This window comes from Gadus morhua, chromosome 1, assembly GCF_902167405.1.
Source record: "Gadus morhua chromosome 1, gadMor3.0, whole genome shotgun sequence".
NCBI lineage: Eukaryota > Metazoa > Chordata > Actinopteri > Gadiformes > Gadidae > Gadus > Gadus morhua.
Genome location: NC_044048.1, coordinates 26,042,735 through 26,064,082, shown reverse-complemented (window position 1 = coordinate 26,064,082; position 21,348 = coordinate 26,042,735). Strand labels below are relative to the sequence as shown.

The 21,348-nt window shown below is 48.7% G+C and overlaps 1 protein-coding gene across 3 annotated transcripts in view; it reads right to left on the bottom strand.

Moving 5' to 3' along the window:
- The window catches only part of espn (espin), a 49,896-nt gene that overhangs the window by 10,295 nt on the left and 18,253 nt on the right, over window positions 1–21,348 (bottom strand). For 2 of the 3 annotated variants that reach the window (XM_030364303.1, XM_030364314.1), the window contains exons 7-12: window positions 20,142–20,575; window positions 14,686–14,850; window positions 11,043–11,283; window positions 8,206–8,265; window positions 2,874–3,019; window positions 1,144–1,536 (exon numbers count right to left, since the gene is read on the bottom strand). In XM_030364303.1, coding sequence (XP_030220163.1) covers window positions 1,144–1,536; window positions 2,874–3,019; window positions 8,206–8,265; window positions 11,043–11,283; window positions 14,686–14,850; window positions 20,142–20,575 — 1,439 coding nt within the window. The remainder of the gene's footprint in view (window positions 1–1,143; window positions 1,537–2,873; window positions 3,020–8,205; window positions 8,266–11,042; window positions 11,284–14,685; window positions 14,851–20,141; window positions 20,576–21,348) is intronic. The other variant, XM_030364323.1, reaches the window with a different exon arrangement.

Below are 21,348 nucleotides of genomic sequence, written 5' to 3'. Positions count from 1 at the left end.
CCACTTTTTGACCATTTCCTTTACTGTTTATCATGGCACCTGATCAGGTTAAGTGTGTTATATACCTGCCTTATTTGTGATGTTGTTAGCATGGTTTAGTGGTAGTGTGAATGGGGTCTGGCATCACACCACTGAATCGGCATGTAACCACCTGGATTTGAAAGCCCTTCTCACCGCACACTGGCCCACACTCGTGTGTCCAGTGGGGTGAACGCTGAGGCGGGCATCATCTCCAAGTCTTCAATTCACCGCACTCCAAACTGGCTTCCGCCAACGCAACACATAAGACCAAAAACACCATGCAGAGGAACGTGTACTGCCATCATGTCAAATCCCCAGGGATTCTGTGGAATGTATGCGGGCCTACAATGCCACATCTGATCATTACTATTGATCAATATTTGGGGATAGTGTGAATGTGAGGGGTTGGAGGTATAGTAAATGGTTCAGGTAAACTGCAAACAGATACACAATGTAGCGCTTCAACCTTGCCTGCCATCCAAAAGATGATCCTGCAACTGCATTGTAGCGACCAGCCCACAGGGCAGTAGGGGAACAATGAGAGCTATCCAACTGCTTGGGGATCATTGTTGCAGATGATTATCTGTTGAAATCAATTATTCATTTTTTAATCAATGACATCGGATGTGTTTCCTATGGGAATCCTCTGAAACCACAGAACTCTGTTTGCCTGTTGGGACACTGCAGCCAGAAAATAGCAGGTCATGGCCCTCCAATAGATGGACCACAACTACACAATGCAGCACATGCTGTTAGACACAGAACTACATTTCCAATCTATTCTGAAGCCAAATTCAAATATAAATGCATTCTTCTCAAGGACTAACCTAATCCAGAGATTAGGAAAGTGAGGAGCATGCAAGCTTTGAATGTCAAGTCCCTATTCATACTTGACTCATTATTTAATTCGTCCTGAACTAAATGAAGGACAGATATATGCAACGTTGCTCCAATTCACTAATATGAACAAATCCCAGAGCGCAGGCTCCAACGTGAAATCCTGGGGAGGATGAATCTCCAGACTCAAGCAAGAGATAGTTGGTTCACACACTGCAAAAACACACACACACACACACAGCACACCCCCGCACCCCCCCCCCGGACCACGCCGGCGGTGCCTACCTTGCGCCGGTGCTCCTCCTCCTCCTGCACCTTGGCCTGTAGCTTCCGCACCATCACCTGCCGCTTCCACTCCGGGATGGCCTTGCCCTGCTCGTCGTGGGTGGGCACCATCGCCTCCACGTCCGCCAGGCTGGTCTTCCGGACCGCCGCGCCCCCGCCGTTGACCACGGAGCCCGAGGGGGAGGACCGGCCCTGGCCCGAGCCCGTGGGACTGGGGGCCGGGCTGGGGCTGGCCGTCCGGGTGGGGCTGGTGGAGGCCGTGGCGGGGGGAGACGTGGGAGCCTTAACTGCGGCCGGGGGCGGGGGGTTAGCGACCGGGGGGCTGGGCACTGGGGGGCTGGGTTCTGGGGGGGCAGCTTCCGTGCCCTCGTCCTGTTCCGGGTCGGGGGTTCCCTGTGGGGCGGTTAAAGGAGGTACACAGAAGGTTAGGGGGCGTGAGGGTCAAAGGTTGAACACAATTCGCCCTTGTAGGGTGAGAGATGGGAGAGTTATGGTAGGGTGGTGATATGGGGTTTGTGCATGGAACAAGGGGAATTGTTCCGTGTATATGTATGTGATATAGAACATATAGATTGTCAAATGAGATGGATGAGACTCGTTCAGTACTCAGATGGATGGCGTCGTTGTTGTTCAGTGTGTAATTCCTGTGTAACTCCAGTGTGTAATTCAAAAATGAAATCGATTCTTGCTTCTGCGGAACAATCTAACATTAACATTTTCCAGAGCTTGTCGACCTTATCCAACTGTGCCATGGCGTTGTGTAATCGGTGACATGTGAATACAACTCAGGCTGCTTCACTCATTCACTGAATGGGGCAGCCTTGTCATAGTGTTTAAATGGCAGAAGGCTGTGAAAACACAGTCCCGTCCCCCCCCCCCCCCCCATTGGATCCCAGGCAACAATGACCACTCTGAGAGTGAGTGCACACATCCCATATATAACACACTCATTGACCAGGTCGATGTTGATCTATGGTTCCGATGACAGCTGAATAGCATCTGGTTTACAAAATAGTCTGGCGGTCTCGCCCTCACGAGACAAAGTCAAACAGTGAGCATCAGTTGTTCAGTGATGGGTCTCTTAAACAGACCAAAACCCGGGATGGCCAGGGCCAAATATTTGCTCCCGTGTGATGCTATGAAATCACAGCTTGTATTGGCTGAATTAGCCACAATTTTTCCGCACATCCGTCCTCATTCAAACTACTGGTAGGCCCAACGAGAGTGGGAGCACATGACCTTATGTCCTTTCTACATGTTACATATACAGGTCCTCAATAACCTGCATAATAAGCATTGTTATTGTTATGCAACATTGCTTGTCATTGCTTTTCGATTTTACCAGATTCATGATTGATCGGTTGAAAATAAAAATAAAAATTAGAGAGGAATTTCAAAAGGCAGAGCATCAGAAGGACCTTTAGGAACCATGTGTGATGACACCACATAGCTCAGAGGTCTAAATAAAGCGAGAGAATTAACAGGGAGGGGAGATCCCTTCTCCAAACGCCCAGACTTTACTCAAACAAAACCATTACACCAACAACACTACGACATTGGGAACATCTAGAATGCCTAAAACATATTTAAACCAAAGCGTCTATCAATAACATGAGTGAACATACATTCTTAGCAATGGGAATCGAACTCCTAACCCTAAGCAGGGTCAACACCCCTATGTTCTCCCAGTGGACACAGACCCCAGGACCACTGCCCGGCCCTGTACGTACATTGGTGCCCGGGGGGCCGCCGCTGGTGTAGACGGTGGTGTAGCCCTTATTGTGGGTGGTGGGCTTCAAGTTCCTCCCAGCCTTGATCTCCGCCAGTAGCTCCGAGTTGTCTCCCGTGGGGGACATCATGTTGAAGGATTTGTTGCCTGAGGACATGGCGAGAAGAAGAGGAGCAGCAGTCAGGCCGACGCGGTTCCAGAGAGAGAGAGACAGAGAGAGAGACAGAGAGAGACAGAGAGAAAGGGATGGAGACAGAGAGGGAGAGAGAGAGAGAGAGAGAGAGAGAGAGAGAGAGAGAGAGGTAGGTAGATAGAGAAGGAGAGAGAAAAGGAAGAAAAAGCAGCAAGAGAGAGGTGCAGAAAGAGAGTTGTAAGGAGAGCGAGATACAGACAGAGGGAGAGAGAGTGAGAACGAGAGAGAGCGAGAGAGAGAGAGAGAGAGAGAGCGAGAGAGAGAGAGAGAGAGAGAGCGAGAGAGAGAGAGAGAGAGAGAGAGAGCGAGAGAGAGAGAGAGAGAGAGAGAGAGAGAGAGAGAGAGAGAGAGAGGGGAGTTGGGTGGCAGTTTAGTGCTAAATATTTCATTCCACAGTATTGGTAGGGTTGCATGTAATGCCAGCGCTTGAGGAGAGGCCATTTGCTATTGCGAGGGTGGGGGTGAAAGGAGAGGCGTGTGTTTCACTACAGCAACAGCAATAAACAAAAGGAAATTAAGATCATCAACATTGTCCGGACACTCAATCTTAGGATACTGGTACTATGCATGTTCTTACACTAAGCCTCTGGAACCAATTGACCCCCCCCCCCCCCCCCCCCCCCCCCACCCCCCCTCTGAAACAGGTAGACGGGTCCACCTTTCTCTCCCTGGGAGGCCACCCAAAGCGACCTGCCGGTGTCTCCCTGGTAACGCTCTGACTCTTTGACCCAACATTTGAGCCTAATTTATAATTGGACACTTGACACATGTCACAGGGTCCTGACTTACAGCAATTTGCCTGTCTGTAGCTAGCTAGCTAGCGAACGTAGCGAGGGGTTTCATTTAGGCAATAGATCACGACAGGCTGTGGTATGTGCTCATTATACCACTGTTAAGGGGCGTTGTCCGGCCCTGACGCGCAGCGGAGGGCCGGCGACCCCCTTCACAGTGGTATAATGAGCACATACCACTGACTGAAGTGATCTATTGCTTTTATACAACAGTTACTATTATGGCAAAACGAAAGTCATAGACACACTACATTTAAAAAGAAACCAAGAAAGTCAAAATAGCCGTTTTATTAAAGAATACCAAAAAGTAGTCCCTCCTGGCTGCCTTCAAAATGCACGACGGTCGCTATGCAACACACTTTAGCGTCCCTCCGAGAGAAGGCTCGGCTAGAGCGGTTCGCCGGCAATTTATCCTATGGAGCAGTTCACTCGCCGTGTGCCTAAGCTTTCGTTAGTCTCTCCATCGCGTTGATATGCAAACTTTCACAAAATGATCGGGCGTCATAGCAGTTATGTATACGCTCATTATACAACAGTTATGAACCAATCAGATCGCTGGATTTAGGCCCCCCGTTGTATAATGTGCCTTTAGTAACACCGAAACAAGCCAACCACACCTGTCGCCTGCACACACGGCCAGGTGGATCACTTATGTTATCACGGGGGGATTAAGTCTTTTTTGTGTGGTTGTGAGAGAAATATGAAAGCGGGGGTAATCAAGTGTCAAGAAGTACGGTGTCAGCTTCAATTTGTCTAATTCCAATCTTAGGATCTTAGAATAAATCTCCAAGCTTAATTAGAATGGTACCAATGATCTAAACACAAAATATTCAGGAAGAAAAATGCATTCACGTAAAAAAAAAAAAAGATGTCCGTCCAAAAACACTGAGATGGAAGGAACAAGCCTACAGCCCTAAGCATCCACCCACCCAGAACCAGTATGTGTCAGCTGGTAGTTAATGACCCTGGGCTGGTACTTGGCAGTCGTAGCGGCCTGGATGACCTCACGACCGCCGGCCCTGATAGGGATGGCACGCAGTCTCTTTCACAGCGGTAACGAGAGAACCGTCTCCATTAAACAACACAACCAACTGGAAATAACACTACAGGAGCCCTGGCACCCACTCTTGTACTGAGAGCACACAGCTTAACACGCAGCTTAAAAAAAGGACCAGTTTTAAATTTGGTCGACTAAATCGAAGACCTCCGAGGGAAGTTTATCGTACAGCGACACCATATATCAGACGCTCGAATACAGGACACCAGAGGAGTAAATCTTAGCTGTGATCTTATTACAGTCATGAATGAAATTAGCATGCTGAACAAGGAGTGTGATTTAAATATCACATGACTGACAGATTATCCTCAGACCGCTTCAAACAATAGCAGCACAGTTTAAGCTTACCATTCAAACCACCGCTAATCTTTATGTAACAAAAAACAGACAAACAAACGGCCACACGCGCTCATAAAGTTTAACGGCTAGCCCCTCACCTGTTGAAGAGAGGTGCTCCTCATGCCTTTTGGGGACCGATCACTTAGTCCTCATGCTCCCCTTTGCATCACTCAATCATCGCCTTGTCAGCGAGGGCCACTTAACAGCCTCCGCGGAAATAAATGTCTGCGCCGACGCCACCACAGTAATCTGGTTCGACATAAAGCCGCCTCGCCACTCCTCTCTCTCTCTCTCTCTCTCTCCCTCTCTGACACGCTCTCTCTCGCTCTCTCTCTCTCTCTCTCCCTCCCTCTCTCTCTCTCTCTCTCTTTCTCTCTCTCTCCCTCTCTCTCTCTCTCTTTCTCTCTCTCCCTCTCTCTCTCTCTCCCTCTGTCTCTCTCTCCCTCTCTCTCTCTCTCTCTCTCTCTCTCTCTCTCTCTCTCTCTCTCTCTCTCTCTCTCTCTCTCTCTCTCTCTCTCTCTCTCTCTCTCTCCCTCTCTCTCTCTCTCTCTCTCTCTCTCTCTCCCTCTGTCTCTCTACCCTGCCAGTATCCTAGTGGTGCTTAGAGAGGGAGAGAGGGGGAGAGGGACAGAAGAGACTCATTAACAGTTGGGGGAAAATCTAAAGGAATCACCACTAACTGGTTGTGACACAGAGCCACTGGCAATCTGGGCAGGAATTAACACACACACACACACACACACACACACACACACACACACACACACACACACACACACACACACACACACACACACACACACACACACACACACACACACACACACACACACACACACACACACACACACCAACACTAATAGACAATGATCAGCCTCTCTCTCTCATTCTTTATCTGTCTAAAGTTACATGTAGTGTGTCTAAGCACAACTGTAGAGAGCTTACATCCCTCCCCTTCCACCATGAGACCTCATTTCTGTAGAAATATGTACGTAGTAAATGCAGAGAGACAAGAAGTGTTTTTATCCTGTTTAAATTGTGCCATGATTTACACCGAGGATCTTTGTCTATTTATAACATAAATTAGTTGGTCAAGAGAGTCCCAGTTTGCCTTAGAACTGTGGAAGTATAACACTGTGAATATACGTCGTTAGAATGAAGTAACGTTTCTCTCTACAAGCTAGCCAGAGCTGCTGAAGCTTACGTAGAAGCGATGCATGTGTTTCACAGGGGTTGTTGGGTCACTGGAGCAATCAGTTTTGCTCTATGAAAGAGATGAAATGTTCCAAGGCGGCGGCCATGTTGGAGATGCCACATGTATTGTGTAAGGCGAGAGAAGTAGTTCACTGAATACTAAAGCTACAAACCTAATACGAGAGATGAAGTGTAATTTACTGTTTTGCGACGAACTGCAACTTTCTCGACTTACAAAATTATCTTTATTATCTACATAGGGAGCAGGTCCTCGTCCATGGAGGCCGCCATGTTTCTACAGTAGCCCAGAATGGACAAACTGCTGTTCAGAAGACATTTTTTTAATTAATAAACTCATAATTGGTTTTTTAATCTCTGATAGGCTATGACCTATTTTTTACTAAAAACGAATGACAAAGAATTAGTCTATCAAGGCATCTATTCATTTGACACTTGGCTTCTGTTGCTGTGATGACATCATTCTGGGACCGTGCAGTCTACCATAGCTTCTCTTACGTCGTTGCAGGGGGGGGGGGGGGGGGGGGGGGGGGGGGGGGGGGGGGGGGGGGGGGGGGTCCCTCCCGTTGACTGCTGTACATATTTATTTCTTAAATAAGGTCCCGAGTGGAACAGCGAAAACACTTGTGTTCTTGCAATTCTCAGTCATCTTCCATCTATATCTATCTACCAGCTGTCAAACAAAGTAGGTTCAACAAATACCACACAAGAGAATACAATCTAAATAAAGATAAGGACTTTGACTGAGGTTTCTTCGTCCTACCTGCTCTCATATTCCCCTGCTGAGCCATCATCACGGGAAACATCAGGAAATGTCCAACATCGCTTTCTAACTCAATATCCTTTCACCTGCAGCTAAAACAGTGCCATTGGGCTTGCAGTCTTTCACATCAGGAATCTATTGCATATGAATGTGTGATTGTGTGTGTGTGTGTGCTATCTTTTGTGCGGTGTTTGGGCTCTGGGTGTGTACTGTGTTGTTAAGAGATAGACTTGGGTGGAGTCCTGGCAATGTAGGGACACATTTGATGAATCGCAATCAAACCGCAAATAGTGTCCCTGCTAACAAACCCAGCTCTGTGTGGGGATTAGTGTTTGGCGACGTGCCAGTACCGGCACTTTAGGGGGATGGAAACCTCACGGCACTACCTTCAATGAACCGACCGCCGTGCTGCTGAGACCGGACATGGACGCGTCGGGACTTCAAACCCCGCCCAGCATGTCCTTTGTTACGACCACTTTTATGCCTGTCCGATAATGGTCAGTTGTTTCTGCTGCGTTAAACGGGGAAATTAGGGGCCGTGGTCATCTTTCTGAAGTTGTGTGCTGAGAGTTTTATTGCTGCCGTTCAGGTGGTGGGGGTAAATGTAACCGTTGTAAATGTAAAAAACGCTAATGAGTTGGTATGAGGCCAAACAATTAAACGTGGGGAGTGTGGGAAGAGGGGGGGGGAGGGGGTTGGCGGACACTGGCAAACACCAAAACTGGCAATACCAAACAACATTTGGTGGGTTGTTGCGACTCAATACCAAGGCGTCAAGGGGACACACCTTCAAGCCCTGTAGCCCTGTTGGAATGGAAACGCGCCGGGCCATACCGAGTCTAGCCAGGTCCGAACACGGTTGTGAGAAAGGGACGTTGGGTGTGTCCCACACTGAGGAGGGGGACACACTGCTGCAAGAGGCTACGGTCGAATGCGTTTCTGACCCCAGGAAGCGGTGTGTGTGGGAAAGATACTCACTCTTCATCTGCCTGAGCACCCCAGGCTCCGCCTCACGAGGGGAGAGCAGAAGACCCCCAGCTGGGGGGAAACATCAGCGAAGAAGAAGACGGCGCGGAAAGTGCCCGTGAGGAGGAAGAGGTGGAGGTGGAGGTGGAGGTGGAGGTGGAGGAAGGAGAAACGTGCAGGAACACAGATATCGAGAGGGCATTGAGGGAGACAAAGACGGGAGGGAGACAAAGGTTGTGTTGAGGTGAAAGACAGGCGTGGAGGAGGCGTTTGACTTTTCTCCACATGGTGAAAAGAAAGTTTTGTAAAGCAGTTTTTTACTCAGTAGTCCACAGAATGGTGGAATAGAGCCAGATGACCTACAGTATGTGGGAGTGTGTGTTGATGATGGCTGGTTTGGACAGCCTCACCTGTTGAGTCTGATTGGACTCTAGGGCTGGGTGGGTGAGGCTTCACACCTGATTGCTCTCTCTCTCTCTCTCTCTCTCTCTCTCTCTCTCTCTCTCTCTCTCTCTCTCTCTCTCTCTCTCTCTCTCTCTCTCTCTCTCTCTCTCTCTCTCTCTCTCTCTCATCTCTCTCTCTCTCTCTCTCTCTCTCTCTCTCTCTCTCTCTCTCTCTCTCTCTCTCTCTCTCTCATCTCTCTCTCTCTCTCTCTCTCTCTCTCTCTCTCTCTCTCTCTCTCTCTCTCTCTCTCTCTCTCTCTCTCTCTCTCTCTCTCTCTCTCTCTCTCTGTGGTGATGGCTGGCTTAACCCGTGCTCATCAATATGCAACATGGGTGCAGCCCAATCAGAGTCCAATCAGTCTGACTCGGGCCAGGTGAGGCTGCTTAAACCAGCCATCATCCACACACTCTCCTACACCAGGAACAGAGAGACGGCGTCAACCCAGATGACTGACCACAGGAACCAACTCTTTTAACAAACCCTCCTTAACGTTCAGGTTTTTTTTTTCTGTTTTTTTTTTTGTCAGCTTTTGATGGAACCCCAAGCATGTTTTCTCCATGAACAAAATGCACCATACTGGTCGCACGTCCCATGCCATGGCACGCGTCTGAGTAGCAAATCGCTAGCGTTAGCCCATTTCCGTCGACAGCCACCGGGAATGAAGGGGCACTTAGGGAAATAGCTGAACTCTAAACCAGTTCTCAGGGTAACGCTAGCCCGGCCGCCATCAATAGATAATCAGCTCCCTGGGATGGTGAGACATCTCCTCTTCGCCCACTGAGATAACATCATGTTCATTCATAACGCAGCACCAGGGCTTTCTAGCCTCACCCTCACACCACGGGGGCCTGGGGCTCCGAGCGCTAGCTTACACTGGCCGGTGTGATTAATAGAAGACCCAGAGAGATAGTGAGAGACGTGGGCAGAGAGAGGGAGATAAGGGCTGTGTCTCAATTCAGTGGACGCATCCCTCGAAGGGTGCATTCGAAGGGCGATTGCGTCACCGCGACGCGTCAAGGGCTGAAGGATACACCAGATGTATCCTTCACGGCCCAACGTATCCCAAGATTCTTTGCACGTTGGATTTTTTCCAGAAATGGCGTCAGAGAGAGCGGAAGCGGTAGTTGCAGCAAATTACATATTCAATGACAAAACTATGTAAGAAATTTTTTTTTGATTAAAATAAAGTTGGGACTATTTTTAATTTGTAACTTTATTGTCAAAGTTCAATTTCATTAACACGAGCCATATAACGTTCAACTAATTAACGTTATATTTTATATAATTATTACATAACCGAATCAGAATCAGAATCAGAATCAGAAAACTTCATCGATCCCCGGGGGGAAATTGTTTTGTTCCAGGTGCTCCGTACAAATAGAAATTACAAGCATAGAAGATAAGATTATAAAAAATCGAAAATTATAAATATAATGCAATAAAATAAAAGTAAGAATAAAGTAAGAAGTGGACATCTAAGTGAAAGTGGACATTTGGGTTACATAAAACGGCTCCATATTTCTCCTCCGCCGTCCGGTTCTAACCGCAGCTGTCATGGTTGCTAGGTGACAGGAGCGGCGCGTCATCACGCAAGGTAAAGGGTGTTAACGGCTTGTTACGCAAACTTGAAAAGCTCCGTAGGGCAGACCGTCTCATTTAAAAACGTTTGTTCGGCCTTCGGTCCGGCCTCACGGCCTACGAAGGCCACACCTTCATAGACCGCGTCCTTCGAAGGATGCGTCCCCTGAACTGAGACGCAGCCATAGAGAGATAAGAGAGACATGGAGCGAGAAAAAGACATAGAGAGTCATATAGAGACATAGAGAGAGACATAAAGGGAGACATAGATAGACGGAGAGAGAGAGAGAGAGAGAGAGAGAGAGAGAGAGAGAGAGAGAGAGAGAGAGAGAGAGAGAGAGAGAGAGAGAGAGAGAGAGAGCGAGAGAGAGATAGAGAGAGAGAGAGAGAGAGAGAGAGAGAGAGAGAGAGAGAGAGAGAGAGAGAGAGAGATAGAGAGACATAGAGAGAGACATAAAGGGAGACATAGATAGACGGAGAGAGAGAGAGAGAGAGAGAGAGAGAGAGAGAGAGAGAGAGAGAGAGAGAGAGAGAGAGATAGAGAGACATAGAGAGAGACATAAAGGGAGACATAGATAGACGGAGAGAGAGAGAGAGAGACAGAGAGACATAGAGAGACATAGCGAGATATAAAGAGACATAAAGGGAAACATAGAAAGACATAGAGAGAGAGAGAGACATGGATAGACATAGACAGAGAGAGGGACATAGAGAGATAGACAAGGAGAAACATAGAGACATAGAGAGTGAGACATAAAGTGATGTATAGAGAGAGAAATAAAGAGAGACATAGAGAAAGTATTAGAAAGAGAACTAAAGTGACTCACTTCCTGTTGAGGAGGATCGTCTCGGGGCTCCTTCGACGTCCCCTTTAGTTTTGGGCGACTTGGCGGCGGAGGGCGTATCCGGGGGCAACGGCGGCGGAGGGGGCGGAGTCGGCACGGCGTTGCTTGGCGGGGGTGGTGGCGGAGGAGGAGGAGGAGGTGGGGGAGGGACCACACCCGCTAATGTGCCATTCTCCGGAACGGGTGCGGGGCTCTGAGCAGGCTCCTCCAATAGAGCGGAGCCCTGGGTGGGAATGCGGAAATGGTGAGGAAGATCCAGAAGTCCTACTATGTTCCAGCAGAACCTCTGACCCAGCAGCCCTACTATGTTCCAGCAGAACCCCTGACCCAGCAGTCCTACCATGTTCCAGCAGAACCTCTGATCCAGCCTTCTATGTTCCATTACATAGCAGATTCCCACCTCCATTAAAGGTCCCATGGCATGCCACCAGGGGCCGGTTGCACCAACTGGGCGTAACTAAGCCTGGTCGTAACTGCTAAGTAGGTCTTAGTTACGACCTGACGTTAGAATGGAACTAACGCCGGTTGCACCAACGGGACTTACGCCTGGTCTTAACTGCGCCCGGTCTTAGCCATGCGCGGCCATGTGAATGTTCCATGGTATGCGCATATCACCGCGTTGCTAGGATACCTCGTGACAACAGCTGTTTACTATTTTACTTGACATGCTGTTGGACACCGAAATTAATAATTCATTCGTTCACTCATTGTCATTCATCAATTGTGTTAATGCCTAACAATAAAACACTGCAAACGAATATAATTAAAATATGTATTTGTAATGTCTGGTTTACGACGAGCAGGCATTTAGACGGGAATGGTTCTGTAGGAGAGATTTGTTTAATGTGTCGGCCTATATAAAACATATAAACATAGTTAAAACAACATTCACAACTGATTATAAGTTGAGAACGGACTAATCGGCCAGCGATATCTTCCCGACAGGCAGTCGATCTGTGAACACTGATCATATCGCCGGCTGTGCTTTGAAATGCAGTTTAGCGAAGCGTTGCAAGGATGGTGGTAAAGCTGCATTGGATTGGCTGTAATTGTTATAGAAACAGCCTGGAATTTCAACTCTACGCCTGCCCCTGACCAGGCGTAGGATTTACGCCTGGTCTTAGTGAAAAGAACGCTAAGCCCAGTTGGTGCAACCGGCGTAACGGTTAGGTTGGACTTAGAACGCCAAGTTACGACCAGGCGTAGTTACGACCAGGCTTACGCCCAGTTGGTGCAACCGGCCCCAGGTGTGGTGTGATTAGCCGCTTCAAGCCGTTTTGGGAATCTGCCCCTTTTGACATCACAGGTGGTTTGTACCGGCTAATCACACCACACCTGGTGGCATGCCATGGGACCTTTAAAATGATTGGTCGAAATAAGTATGAAGTGAAATAAAAAAAGCCCTGTTCCCCCAGATTTGAGCAATCACAGATTAGATTATGAATCTAAAGTCTGCTTTAGGAGACTAGGAAGACCGTAGCAGTCTCCCACACTGACAGTTTGGAGGTTAAGACCTCATCATGACCTTCTCTATTACCAGAGGTTTGAGCAAACGACACTCTGGTCTGTTGTAAGAAAATAAAGTGATCCGAGACGCTTTTTCAGATTATTTGGATTGTTTGGAAATATAAATATATTTATATTATATATTACATCATTAAATATTATATTTTATTTATATTTCTATATTTTATATTTATAATTATCTCAAAAATAAATATGCAAAATAACGTGACAAATATATGACAAGACATCAGCGATATCACTAAAGCGAGATATATTTTTTTAAATATTAAATTTGAAAAATGCAAAGACAGAAACCCTTCTGTGAGATAAACCCTTGGGTCTACAACTCCCGGGCATTCCTGTGGAGCCCGGGCACGACCCAGCTCCCAGGACACTGCTGGGCTGGGGGGCACAGCTGCGTGCGCTGATACAATAAAGACCCCATTAGACGCAACCCCTCTCCCCTTTCTTCCCTCTATGATCATCTTGTATAGTCATGTCCAGCCCTTCACATCAACCCCCCAACAACGGCAGCTAATACGCCTCTAATCTGGGTCTCTAGGGGGGGGGGGGGGGGTTTACAGCATGCAGCCATCTGTCCCTGCAAGTGATAGTGCTTCAAACTACTCTGCCCTACCCCCCCCACCCCGCCCCTTGTGCACGCGTCCAGCACGCGCCAATAAAACAGCTGCTCTTCAACTAATGGGCCGTGACCTGACAGCCAGACCCCGCCCCCCCCCCCGCCCCACCCAGCCGCCGCCGCCCACACCCTCAGCCTTTCTTTTCATCTCCAGACGCGTGCCGGCCATTGTGGTTCCCGCCGGCCCTGTGGAACCCTCTGGGGGATTGAGGAGGGAGGGGCGGGAGGGGAGGGGGTCCCAGGAGGCCCAGAGCCGGCACGTGCCGGAGCAGCACGCGCCACCGCTTAGCCGCAGCCATCTGCTGGGGGAGCCTCCAAGACAGGGGCAGGGGGGGGGGGGAGGGGGAGGGGGAGGGGCCTCCCGCTGGGGTCTTAATTGGCTCAGTGCAGATTATTGCTCCCAGAGCGGCCCCCCTCTCCCCCCCCCCCCCCCCACCCCCCAACCATGACACCCGGGGGAGGAAGGGAAAACACAGAAGACATGCCCCCCCCAGGGATCGCCGAGCGAGAGTCTGTGTGTGTGTGTGTGTGTGTGTGTGTGTGTGTGTGTGTGTGTGTGTGTGTGTGTGTGTGTGTGTGTATTTGTGTGGAGATATGTGTCAACCGTCTCAAGATCAACTGGGAAGGATTTGATCATTTTTAACCAAAGAGTTGCAGTTTCACGACAGACGTTTAAACAACCTATGTGAACACGGTTACGATTTCTATGGGATTTTCTTTCTATATTGTTTTGCTGAAATTATGCACATTGTTTCACTTGAAATGATTGCCTTTTTTCAAAGTGAACCCAGTAAACCCGACGCGTTATCAGAACATTATTTTGATGATTATCGTCCACAGAGACCGCCTGAAACCACTTTCATTGGCGGTGCCCTGAGTTGACACAGCGGGCGGAGCCGTGCGAGGGAAATGAGGGTGTAGTTTGCATCAGGACAACAGCAAACAACACACCGTCAGAGAAGAGTCGGCCATGTATCTTCCAGAGAGCAGCTTAATGTGCAAATAGTGCTGATTGTCTCCATATATAGCCAGCCCTGACAGCTCCTTCAATATGAAGGTAAACAGCACTGTTTACCCGCATCATGAATGTCTTCAATCCTTTGTTTGAGACGTTGTTTTGTTGGTGTATTGAGGTGAATATAATTGTATACTATATATAATAACACAATAATAATCTTCAATTAAACTGAATTGTATATCATTAATAAAAATAAAAAGTAAAAGATCTAGGTTTCTTAAGTATGCTTAAAGAAAATAGAATTGCATAAAATAATAATAAAATATTATGTAATTTTCCAAAATGAAATAATTGTAGAAAATATGATAATATGATCTCAGAAAATGAAACACAATTGCATTAAATCAAATCAAATTGTATATAACTAAATTAAATTTAATTAAATGTATTAAAACTTTAGTAAATGCAATAAAATCCAATGTTATTGGGCGGGGGTGGGGGGTCCATAACACACAGCTCACCTCCTCGTTTGGCGGCATGGCGCTGCTCCCAGGGTGCTGGGCTGTCTGGGTGTCACTGCCCAGGGCCTTGTAGTAGTCCCCAGTGCTGGGCTGTTTGCTGAAGCTCCTCGACTTCCTGTTGGAGTCCACCCGCCGCAGCCTATCACGGCTCTCCGCTGCAGTCAGCTGACCCCAGAGAGGGAAGCAAGATGGATGGATGAATGAGTTAATTAGTCTGTTGTGACTCTCTCTCTCTCTCTCCAGCGTGTCTCTGGCTTGGTGTTTTAAGGGTTGTTGTTTTGTAGCTTCGTGGAGCACAAACATTTATTCAAACTGAGATCAACTTTTACGCAGTAATACAATAAATATTCTGAGATAATTGTAATATAAGTCTCTCTCCATAAGTGTGAAATATAAGGGGGGGGGGGTATATCTTTTTATTTTATCCAGCAAATTAAACGCTGGAATAATGATTATAACTAAGTTATAGCAACATCAAAACTTCCAAATACATATTCAGCACCTCAAAGAACAACAACCGCCCCAGCATAGCACTATACAGACTGGATGTTTCAGATCAGACTATTAACCGCAGTGTAAAAGCCAAATATAACCTTGATTTTTGTTCAAACCACACAAGTTATCCAGGCGCTTTGAGCCAGCTTAGCCAGAGTCATGTGACCTCAACCAAAGCAGCTTTATTGAAATAATGTAAAAACAGAACACCTTTTGTTTAGCCTGTGTCAAAACACCAGCATTAATATTTAAAGCCATGCCCTATTCATTAAACTCTATCACCATTTCTCTTTCTCTTCCTCTCTCCATCTCTCCATCTCTCTCCCTCTCCATCTTTTACTCTCCCTCTCTTTCTCCACTCTCTCTCAGAATTAATCTCCTTGCTACTGTGAACCCATCTCAGAACCTAGTCAGACATTTTCCCTAATGCAAAAGGTCTATTTGCATGGAACACGAGATGTCCCAACCCTGTTTGCGAAATATGTCCTTCTTCAATGTTGTCTCCAAAACTCAAGGAACAATTCTTTGAGTTTCCGACATCCCTACAGGATAACAAAATAACAGGTTGCAACTTCCAATCGAGGCATTGGAATCCGAGTGGACATTATGTCATCATTTACATCGGAGGGCTGGATTGATTCTGCTCAGTGGGAACAGGCCCAGACGCACCACAGATGAAACCGCTATGAACGATCACCCTACAAATAACCTTTCAACCCGAATTCGCCTTGTCTCTCTCCGGCTCTGTCTTTCTCTCTGTCTCCCTCTCTCTCTGTTTCTATCCATCTCTCTCTCTCTCTCTCTCTCTCTCTCTCTCTCTCTCTCTCTCTCTCTCTCTCTCTCTCTCTCTCTCTCTCTCTCTCCCTCTCTCTCTCTCTCTCTCTCTCTCTCTCTCTCTCCCTCCCTCCCTCCCTCTCTCCCTCTCTCCCTCTCCCCCTCTCCCCCTCCCTCCCTCCCTCCCTCCCTCCCTCTCTCTCTCTCTCTCTCTCTCTCTCTCTCTCTCTCTCTCTCTCTCTCTCTCTCTCTCTCTCTCCTCTCTCTCTCTCTCTCTCTCTCTCTCTCTCTCTCTCTCTCTCTCTCTCTCTCTCCCCCTCCCTCCCTCCCTCCCTCTCTCTCTCTCTGTCTCTCTCTCTCTCTCTCTCTCTCTCTCTCTCTCTCTCTCTCTCTCTCTCTCTCTCTCTCTCTCTCTCTCTCTCTCTCTCTCTCTCTCTCTCTCTCTCTCTCTCTCTCTCTCTCTCTCTCTCTCTCTCTCTCTCTCTGGTGTCACGTTCTGCGTTCCTGTGTGTGATGGTGTGTGGGCGTTGGGGCGTTTGGGCGTTGGGGGGATGTGGTACCAGAGTCTGTTCTATTGGACTGGGTAATGCGACCTTGGTGGCTGCTACAGATGGATTGTTATCTGGCCTGGGGAGGTGGGCCGACAATAGCCAGCGAACAAAGAGTTTTAGTGGCCTAAAATGCTTAGTACGCCCACACACAAAAACTCACATAGACACATACACAGGCTAATACACATTAACACACACACACACACACACGCACACACACGCATGGGAAAACACTTAGAAACACTAACACACACTGGGGCAATCACACACACACGCACAAATATACCCACACACCGGAGGCATATACAACGCACAACTAAAAGCTTACGGTATACAGTACACTACACACATACATATAGAAGTAGACGCACATGCATGCATGTGATTACACACACACAAACACACACACAGACACACAAACAAACACACACACACACACACACACACACACACACACACACACACACACACACACACACACACATACACATTGAACAATACAAAAGCTCCATCTAACACAAAGGTGTCACTCAACACACACAAAGAAACATACACACACAGGGGCAAACACACACACAAACGCAAATACACATCAACACACACATAGACAAACGCACTTTAAAAAAAACACCTGCAGGGGCAAACACACACACACACACGCATACATACAAAAAGACACACACTCAGACAAACACAAGCACAAACACACACACACGCAAACACATAGACCTTTCATTGCACAAACCTGTCAGTCAACACAAACTCATTGACTGTAACTTCTCAACCAAACAACCATTTGCATGTACTCAAACATTCACCATATCAACCCAGACACCATTTTAAAGGAAGCTGAAACAAGAAATTGTAAAAAAAACGACTCGTTCACCGTTTGACAATACCCCACACCTGGCCTACCCCCACCCAGCAGGTGGTCTGAGCACACGGCTGCAGATAAACCCCTGGGCTTGAACCGGCTAACATCGAGGCAAATCCTGCAAAACCACATGAGCCTGGCTGACACGGCAGCGTCGGAAACCACGGCCGCTGCATCAGCACCATCCCACCGCCACCCCCCCTCTGAACCCCTGGCTCACCCCCCGTCCACCTCTCTTTACCTGGGTGTCAACAACGTAGTCCCCCTCGACGAAGCGCCCCTCCAATGGTCCTGACGGCAACACAGGCAGAGAGACACAGAGACAGAGGCACAGAGAGGGAGGGAGAGAGACAGAGAGAGAGAGAGAGAGAGCCGCACTCACTCGCCAAGAGGTGCCGAGTCTGTCTGTCACCGGATCCCAGCAATCACCTCCTCCTCTGCGCTCAGTATGCAAGGCTGCGCACGCATGTGTGTGTGTGTGTGTGTAGGCGAGTGTGTGTGTGTGTGTGCGTGTGTCAATTGACCTGCCCTCTTACTTTACCCACAGACCTCATCAATAACCTATCAGCTCGGCAACAGGAGCGGACCAGGAGTATGCCACGCCCCCTAAGCCCCTAAGCCCCGCCTCCCCGGTCTACCTCCCCCATCCTCTGGCCTGACTGTGTTTCTTATGCAAAAGAACAAGACAAACAGCGACACAGGTGTGTCCCTCCATCACTCCCTCCCTCCCTCCATTCTCTCTCCATCCATCCTTCCCTACCTCCCTTTCTCTCTCCCCCCTTCCCTCCCTAGCTCTCTCTCTCTCCATCTCTCCCTTCCTTCCTTCCTCGCTCACTCCTTCCTTTCTCTCTCTCCATGCCTCGCTACCTTCTTCCCTTCCTTCCTCTCTCTTTCCTCCCTTCCACCTTCTCTCCTCCCCCTCTCCCCTTCTCTCTCCTCCCTCTCCCTCCCCCCGTCCCTCCCTCCCTCCCACCCACGGTTGTCTATGCTCCAGCCTCCAGGGCTTACAGACTATAAGAACGAGCAGGCCTCCTGGTGCCCACGCCTGCCTGGTAGGAGGGGGACGGAGGGGTACCACGGGCCGGAAGGTGAGGCCCGTTCTCCTCGACAGGAGAAGGAGGCCGAGCAATCGCTCGCCCAATCACACGCACCGCCCCGGGCAAATGCAATGAAAGGCGGGACTCGTGAACTTGTCCAAATGATGGTTATGTGACTATATGGTTAATACTAAATATCACGGTTTGGGTGTGGTGGTGGGGGTGGGGGGGTGATGGTGTAGGGAGATGGTTGCACAAGATGTTGTTACATCAGTTCCCATGATGCCACAAGGGAGCAGGTTGTTTGCATCAAAGCATGCCATGCTTTGCCTTTACGTGTGTGTGTGTGTGTGTGTGCGTGCGTGCGTGCGTGCGTGCGTGCGTGCGTGTGTGTGTGCGTGTGTTTGTGCGAGTGTGTGTGTTTGTGTGTCTCGGAGTATATAGGATGGTGAATGTTCATATGTACTGTACTGTGTCTGTGTGTGTATGTTCCAAGGGAGGGCAACACTTTCATTTTAATGTGTAATTAAAATAAATTAATTGAGTCCCAAACAGATCTGCGATGTCTCTGGACTCCGGCGTCTCACCAGGGGCGGAGGACTAATTAGTCAGATGAACATCAAGGTCCATCTCATCTGTCACAGCGTTTGCCAACTGGTTGCGTTTGTCCTGATAATGAGCGTGTCTGTTCGCCCGCTAGCCTTGTTAGCCATGCTAGCACAATAACAGCATTGTTAGCCCCGAGGGGACCGGGGACATTGTTACACAGGAGCCACGGCCAGACTGATTAGTCCTCTGGGCCTTGTTAATCCAAACCTGCTCCATCTCATCCAAGAGGCTTTTTAGACCCGCAAACAGACTCAGTTCAGACCTACATTTTTCACAGGATTATCAAGCGTGTGAAAGTGTATTTTACTTTTGCGATCCTCTGACTTGGCGGCGTTACGTTTTTTCATGGAGATGCGAGCTTGACAGGGATAGAACCTCACTGGGGACAGTAAAGCTGGGACCTATGAGAAGTGAAAGGTTTTCTGACAAATGCTGGCAGTGAAGTCCTTTTATCCGACCACAAACACTACATGAAACTCTGCCAACTCACTGCATAGCGAACCATTCTCATGAATCCAACCACCTCAACGCCTACAATACAACCAGGCACAAAATGGCGACTGACACAACCCACTGAATACCACACACTGTCCTTCTGAGGGTCCAGCCGTAGGCTAGTGTGAGAGCCAACAACGCATAAACAAGATGGCCGATAAAATATTAAAATCAACTCAAGTCGTCCACTTTCTTTGCTCAGCCCTTGATCACATAGACAGTCCAGAGTTTCCTAAATACTTCACAGCTTAGGCGGCCGCCTGAGCAACACGTCTGCCGCGTTAACTACGAGGTCACAAAAAATAGTTTATTTGAATTTTAATTGTAAATATTATACGAAAGTATAAAATAATCAAACTTCATTCACTCTCTATGCATAGATCAGGCTACAGGGCAACCGTCTGAGAGCCTGCATGAAAAGAAGCATAAATTGTCAACCTGTAAAAATAGTGCACTAACCCTAAACCTAGCCCCCCCCCCAGCCCCCGGTCTGACGGTAAGCCCATCACCCTAACTAACAACTTTTCTGCGGGATGCCCTGCAGTCTCAAAGTGTCAACGGGCCACCAGGCCCAGTGTGAGGCTTCCTAAGTCTCTCCACGGTCCCCGGAGGGAGCCTCACCTGTCTCTTGTCGTTCTCCACGTGCCGCAGGTTGTTCTTGATCTTCAGGTACTCTGCAGAACCCGAAGCCCTCAGGGGCTGCTGCCCCGGGACCCCGGACGGGGGCAGGGGGGCCGGGTAGCCGGGCGGCGGCGGGGGCGGGAGAGGGGGAGGGGGAGGGGGCAGGGTGGCCTCTACCCCGGGTGGGGGAGGCGGGGGAGGGAACTCGGGCGGGGGTGGAGGGATTAGGGGTGGTAGAGGGGGTGGTGGGGGAGGAGGTGGAGGCAGGTCCGGTAGGTCTATCTCTGATGCTGGACATGACGAAGGTGCAGGCCCAGGGGCCTGGGAGCCCGCGGCCGAGGAGGGCGCGCTCCCCTGCGGGACATCGGACCTGATTTCTGGGTTCAGCATGTCCATGTAGGCCTGCATGTTGGTGATGGCCGTCGCTGAACCACCTGAGACAAATACCATTAAGATGTTCAACGGATCGTGGGTCTAAAAATGACAGTTTTGTTGTTCTATACGGTGTAACAAAGCTAAGCCTGTTTTGGTCTTCTTTTAAATAAACGCAACACCCTGTTGTTCCACGGCAGGCCACTAGGGGGCAGCTCCACAACAACATGCTACAGTGGCCCGGAACAAAAGGAGTCAACCCTGGATAGGCTGGCTTAGGGCCGCTCCGGCAGGCAGCCAACTGGGTTCAGAGCGTGTCACATTAGAAAAGGTGTCGTGAGACTGAGTTTTGTGAGGCTGAGCGTGAGACTGGGCCTGAGCCTGCTCTCATTGAGTCGGCGGTGTGGAGACGCACACATGCAGAAACTACACAACATGGAGCTCCAGGGAACAATTAATAGATATGGTCTTTGTTTTTGGTTCGTATGTATTTGTGCATTTTTTTATTTTTTTATTGTCTTCGCTTACTTTTATCTTTTAGAGCGATTAAGAATATTGTTAATGGCGAATTAACATTTGAATATCAAATGTGTCTATCTTTGATTTGCAAATGTAAGCATTACTTACATGAAAGTGACCTCCAATGAAATCCCTTTAATTGCTTAAATCCCCCCCAAACACACACACACACCGACACACACAACCACACCCTCGCACACGCACACACACACACACACACTAGCCACAGACACCAACCCCCACCCACACACCCAAACACACCCACACACAACCACACACTCGCAAACACACATAAACACACACATGCACAAACATA